Raw genomic sequence first — 6626 nt, forward strand, 5'->3', positions numbered from 1 at the left:
TCATCTATCTATCATCTATCTATCTATCTATCTATCTATCTATCTATCTATCTATCTATCTATCTACCATCATCTATCTAAAAGAAGATTTATTTTAACAAATTAGCTTTTGAGATTGTGGAGGCTTGGTAAATCCAAAATCTGCCAGTAGGCCAGCAGGCAGGATACCCAAAGAAGAAGTTGTGGCTTGAGTCCAAAAGTCATCTGCTGGCAGAATTCCTTCTTGCTCAGGAGAGATCAGTCTTTGTTCTATTTAGTCCTTCAACAGATTGCATGAGGCCACCTACATTATGGAGGCTAATTTGCTTTACTCAAAGTCTACCAATTTAAATGCTAATCCACTTGAAAAACACCTTCACAGAAACATACAGAATAATGTTTGACCAAATATCTGGGCACTATAGCCCAGCCAAGTTGACACGTAAAAGTAACCATCCCAGTATCACACGTATTATTTTATGCAATCTTTACAACACAAAGTGAACTCCATTCTTTTAACATTTCTATTTTATAAACAGAAAGCCTAGGCCCAGAGAGCTTCCATGAGTTCCAAAGGCCACACAGTGAGCTGGTGTCCAATATGTCTGGTACCAGGGTTGTTACTCTTAGCGGTTATGCTCCACAGCCTTGGGGTGAGTGGGTGTCATAGACCCATATTGGGTATCCATAATATGGTCTGGGAACTACATCACAGGATGTCATAATCACCAAAGTACAAAGCTGAAAGGACCGTAGAGATCATCTAGTACAATTATTCAAGCTATATATGGGAAACCTGGGGCTCAGAGAAGAAAGAAATTTGAGCAAGGTAACAAGCTTCTTAGTGGTACTGACAGGCTTAACTTCATGTATTTGCTGAATGACTGATGAGATTGAATGGAGAAGTGACACTCCTTTGGTATCTGTAACAAATAACCATGTACTATACATCTCAACTGACATATATAAATGTATATTATATTATATATAGTGTACTTATATGTTATTTACATGTAAAGCAGAAATTTCTGTGCAGTTGTTAATGTATTCTGGGTTATATTTATTCTTAAGCATTTTTCATGTCCTGAGAGCAGATATTTAGAATATGTTTTTATAAAGAACCGTATATTTTTAAGGAAAAGGAAATAAATTGAGTATATAAGTAATAACGAACTTGATTTACTTTGTATTCAGAGATAAATATTGCACTCATCAGAATTTAAAATTGTGAACAGGGAGTATAAAATATCCACCAGACACAAAATAATAAAAAAGAGATGTCAATTTTATCTTATGAGCAGCTTATAGGATTTGAGGATGGGTAGGCAAAGAAAGCAGAAAGCAAGGGAGACACACACACATACACATACATGCACACACATTAAGGCAGAGTAGAACACAGAGAGAGGAACCAAAATGGATACTGGAGAAGACTCATGTGAGACCCAGATACAGGAAGGAGAGAGACTTTCAGAACAAATATTTACATCTTTGTCCTCTTTAGAATATAGCTACCAAAACTTTCAAGGTGGTGTTGCATTTTAACAAATACAAGACTCTCCCATGGTACTAATCTTGAGGGTCATTTTGAGTCACACACAGAACAGGAGACTGTTTGGTTTCCAGACTCTCTAAGAATTTCCAGAATGAGACCAGGTTTTCTTTTCTTTTCTTTCTTTCTTTTTTTTTTTAACTTTCAATAGCTAGATGGTGACTTATCCCTACTCTGTCTGTTAGCTGACTCTTTTATCTTTTCTGCTGTGTAGATTAACTGCAATGGTTTTACACTCAGTGATCAGAGAGGCCTGCAGGCAGTGGGTGTTGGCATCTTCCCCAACTTGGGCCTGGTGAACCATGACTGTTGGCCCAACTGCACCGTCATATTTAACAATGGCAAGTGAGTATGTCTTTCACTGGGGTAGTGAGAAAGGGGTGGGGAGACCTTATGTTGTTTTCTTGACTTGACTTAAGTCAAAGGTAAACTGTTGAACCTGAACCAGCATGGATTTCAAATGGGAAGAAAGAAATTTCATTCTAGAATAATTGTGGCTTGGAGAAAGGTAACAAGGAGGATAGCAAAGAGTTCCACATGGGTAATTTCTGAATCTTTCTATGTTTCTTAATGTTGCCTCAAGATATGTTATAGATATGTTAGATAAACTTCTAATTACTATTTTAACCCATTTCCTGTTTAGAAAAAAAGTGCAGCTCTCTGCCAGCATTAATTTAATTTTACACAAGCATGCTCTTTGGGGCTAAAGCAAATCTGACTGGTTTTCAATGTAAAAATAAAATATAATTGGAGTTATTTTTAAACAGAACTGTCTCTTATCCTAATGTAACAGAAATGTATACATAAATCAGATTCATCAAATGCATCTTCGGCTAACAACTGTTTGAGAATGACATTAACATCATGCATAGGAATGTTATGTTTTCTAGGATTTGACATTTTCAGCGATCAAGAATTACTATATTTCGTAAATGGAAATACAACTACTAAAAACAGAATACTGTAAATAGAATGATGTCATTTGTTTCCAAAGACTATCGATATGCTGGAGTGGTTCGAAAATAATAATAAAAGTGAGATATTTTGTGGCAAACTTTGGGGGCACAAATTGGGGGCACAGATTAGGACTATACTCTGTGAGTTATCTTGGGGTAAATGCTGCAGCTATGAGCACTGCTGGTGAGTATTCTCGAGGCAAATGGGAAATGGGTTAAAACTTGGTGCCTGGGATTATCTATCTAGAGGTCATTGCAAAACATCATAAACTGAGAAGGCACTTGGTAGAAGCAGATATTAGTCAAGGTCCCAGCAGAAATCAGAAGGAACTCTCATAGTTCACCTGAAGAGAATTTAATAAAAAGATAATTTATAGAAGCATGGGTAGAATTTAAGAAACTAACAAAGAATGCTAAGGTGTCAAAGATCTAGCAACAACGTGAAAACATTATCATCTCTAGACCTGGAAGAGCAAGTAGAAGAAGTACTGTTCCTGTGGTTGGTGAGAGCTGTAGCCAGGGGGGAGGTCCCACCCTCTCTACTTGTAGAGAAACAAGCCACTGCTAGAACCATGGTGAGGCAGAGAGAGATCCAGTAGAGTAAACATCTCAACCTCTCTCTCCTCCCATCTTCTCATTTCCCTCCATTGGCCAAACCCCAATCAGAAGCAAGAAGGCAAAGGAACCTGGGTGACGAAGTCCTCAGAGGTCAGTTCCCCTGACCCCAAGAAGGCACGGGTTAGGGGAGGGAAAGACAAAGAGTAAAATTTGGGAGTGGGGCACAAATGCAGAAGAGTCAGTAAACAGGATGAGCCTCTGTTTGTCCATAGCTCAGACTGGGGGTATTTGTATTTGGAGGAAGGAGGCCTGAGCAATATCTCTTTACTTTTAGAGACAAGCTCTTATGACTGATGCAAGTTGATTCTAAGCCACTAACAATGAGCAAGTTTCCCTCCGCCCCAAACTCCCTAGAAACCAAAGACAATGGTTTCTGGTTCTCAGCCAAGAATCAAGCCTAAACCTCAATATAGCAAGGACTCTGATTTCCTTTTTACTTCCTATTTCTAAAAGCAAGAGCCCACATGACGTCAGGTTTTTTGGCAATTGCGAAAATCACTCAAGACAGGAAATTTTATTTTAGACCCAGATGATAAACTTTTCCCAGCATTTGTGTTTCCCTTCCTAAGCCTCCTGGGGTCACTGGCCTGGACTTCATGGAATCCTCCCCAGAGAGGCTGTTGTCCAAGGTTAGCCTGGTTGGCAGAGGGGATTAAATTCAGCCACATATAGGGCTGGTCTTTCTGGATACCCCTCCCCTAAGCAGTGGTGACCCAGAGCTCTTTCTGTCACTACATATAACAGCCACTGGAACCTGAGAACCTGCTCTTCAGATCATCACCAGCATCTGCTCTGGCTTCTATACATCCACTAATTTTGAGCAGCCATGTTTTACCTGGGCTTCTTGGTTGTCATGCAAGAAAAGGTGACTTTGCAGTCACTGTCAAACTGCCTGCCATAGTGGAAAGAATACTGGTCATGATGTTAGGAACCCAATTCTAATCTCAACATTTTTTACATACTGCCTGTGTGACCTAACCACTTTCTATATACAGTTCAAACTCCATGAGATAGACATCAAAAGAGGTAACACTTATTTGTCTGAGATGCTTGTTTGTGAGATAATAATAGCTTTCTATACTTTTTTTAGCTCTATACTTTTAAAGCATTATTTCATATGTTTCATTATCAGATTATAGATGAGAACACTGACACTCAGGGAAGGATGAGTACTTTTGAACCCAGAACCTCTCATTTCAAATCCAGTGTGCTTTCCACTATATCAGGCTGCATCTTGTCAAGTGAGCCCAGCTACAGGGACTAGTATAAAGGTTGTTGTTATGGCTAAAGCTTTGATTGCATAACCTGGAATGCTATGCACCTTCGCTAGCTGTGCAGGATTAGCCAATGGTAATGATTTCCATTTGGGTGTCTGTTTTGTCTTTCAGTCATGAGGCAGTGAAATCCATGTTTCACACTCAGATGAGGTGGGTCAGTTCTTGCAAACATCCCTGTTCCTCTGACCCATCTCCCTCACTTGCCTGGTTTGCTGAGGCCACCCCTTCTGAAGACTACATGGCTGCTGTCCATTTGTAATGTTCTGTACCCTAGAGTCTTTGCTGAATGCTGTATTCTTAATGCATTTAAGTTAATCGTTTTGTTCCTCACCCACTCGCTACCTGTTATGCCTTTGTTGTACTTTGCTTTCTTTCTTTCTCCTCTTTCAGTCCTTATATCTCTCATTCCTCCAACATCAAAGCATGGCAGTCTGTTATGGTCCACAACATCTTAGCAAAAACCACATTGTCCCTCTAAACCCTGCTTATCATGAGATGAGGACTGCTGATATATCTGACCTACTAAGGGACTATGTTTGTTTATAATTCCCAACTTTTCACTCAGATTGGGTTCTGAAAATCACACCCATAACTGTGATATTTTTGATAAATATTTATTCATAGTATTCTGTTTACTACTTCTGGCCAACTATGAATTAGTAGTTTAGGTTAGATTTTACTTTTGACTTTTCTTAATCACAAACAAATGGCTCCAGATGGGTCTTTTCCTTAAACTGGGATTGAAAGTACTTGAAATACCCTTTGGATTTAGAACAAAATGCTGCATGGGAATTTGGGCTTTGGGAATGCAGAGGGAGGAGTGGTTTGTGCACCTGAGTCTGTGTTGGCATGCATTGCATGTGACTTTGGATAATTCACATCATCTCCTGGGCATTTGGTTACATATCTAGAGAGCGAAGGTCAAGATGAGAGTGTCTCTAGAAACCTTCCCAATCTCTACAAGAAAGACTTAAATTAATTGCCTACTTGTGGTTCAATTGGCTGAACTATAAAATTGCAGAGTGTTAGAGATGGAAGGAATCTAGGGTCCAGAACGGAGTGGTAGTCACTATTTATCTTCTGATACCCAACTCCAGGTTTGATAAAATGGGGTATACATATATCCATTTTTTTTCATATTTAAATGACATTAAATTAGTTTGGTTTGAAAATTTTCTAATATCATTGAAATAATTTGAGATACTCTGAGACCTTACACGAATTGGCTTAACCATGATGAGAAGTAAAGCTACTGAAAATCTTAACTTAATTGGTCACCAAATCATTGTTGAATGGGGATATGTTACTGTGCTGAACTGCCTCTGTGAAGGGGGCTGGTGGAGGTAGAATTGCTTACTTACCCCACTAGGACCAAATGCCAGAGATCCACACTCAACACTGGCCCAGAACTATTTAGTACATTAGTAGAGTCCTAAAATTGAGGGCTTTGGTGCATCTCATTTCTTGCGCATTGGGAGGCAAACTGAAAACAATCAGGTGAGGCCAATGTGATATGGTGAAGTGTGAATGGAACTTAGTTCTAATCTTGACTGTCACCAAAGTGCTATGGGACCTTTGAGGAAATTACTTCTCCTCTCTGGGCATCAGTGTCCTCATTTGTGAAATGAGGAGATTGATTTCCTGCAGCTTGGACATAGGATTCTAAGCAGAGCTGTGAGTAGAATCACTGGGCGCTCCTCTCCCTCTTACCTTTCATCGTTCAGTAACAGCTGCTGCCAAAAATTGGGGTGAGGATGAAAAGAAAGAAGAAACAAAAAGTGAATGGGAACTTAATTTTTCCAGGTGCCATACAAGTTGTTTTTATATATATTACCATATTTATTTGGCAAATCAGTGTACTCTACTTTGGGAGAAGGCTTTTTAACCTTAGGTGGTCACCTCTGATATCCAGACATACATGTCACTGCCATTCAGTAGTTGGCTCAGTTGTCACCTCAGAGCATGTGTAAGGTGATGCCTTTCACTGGGCCCCTTCTGTGATGCTGAAATCTTGTCCCACCTTTCATAGTGTCTGATAGTCTCTCTGGGAGGTAAAAGAATTGACCATGGATGTCTCTGTAAATGCTTTCCTCAGCCTCTGCATCCTGCTACTCACTCTGTGGATGGTGGTTTCCTGCTGGGTAGTGAGGCCCCAGAATTCTGGGTAGATATAAGAGCACAGCTTAAGATCCAGCTTTCAGGGCTCACCACTTGTTTTCTGTAGCTTCTGGCCTTGTGAGGGAA

At 39.7% G+C, this 6626-nt stretch overlaps 1 protein-coding gene across 2 annotated transcripts in view; it reads left to right on the forward strand.

The window, feature by feature from the left end:
* SMYD1 (SET and MYND domain containing 1) overlaps window positions 1-6626 on the forward strand; it is a 60119-nt gene that overhangs the window by 36422 nt on the left and 17071 nt on the right. The window contains exons 4-5 of one of the 2 annotated variants that reach the window (XM_006913496.1): window positions 1746-1876; window positions 4494-4532. In XM_006913496.1, coding sequence (XP_006913558.1) covers window positions 1746-1876; window positions 4494-4532 — 170 coding nt within the window. The remainder of the gene's footprint in view (window positions 1-1745; window positions 1877-4493; window positions 4533-6626) is intronic. The other variant, XM_015590627.1, reaches the window with a different exon arrangement.

This window comes from Pteropus alecto, unplaced genomic scaffold, assembly GCF_000325575.1.
Source record: "Pteropus alecto unplaced genomic scaffold, ASM32557v1 scaffold315, whole genome shotgun sequence".
In the NCBI taxonomy this organism is placed as follows: domain Eukaryota; kingdom Metazoa; phylum Chordata; class Mammalia; order Chiroptera; family Pteropodidae; genus Pteropus; species Pteropus alecto.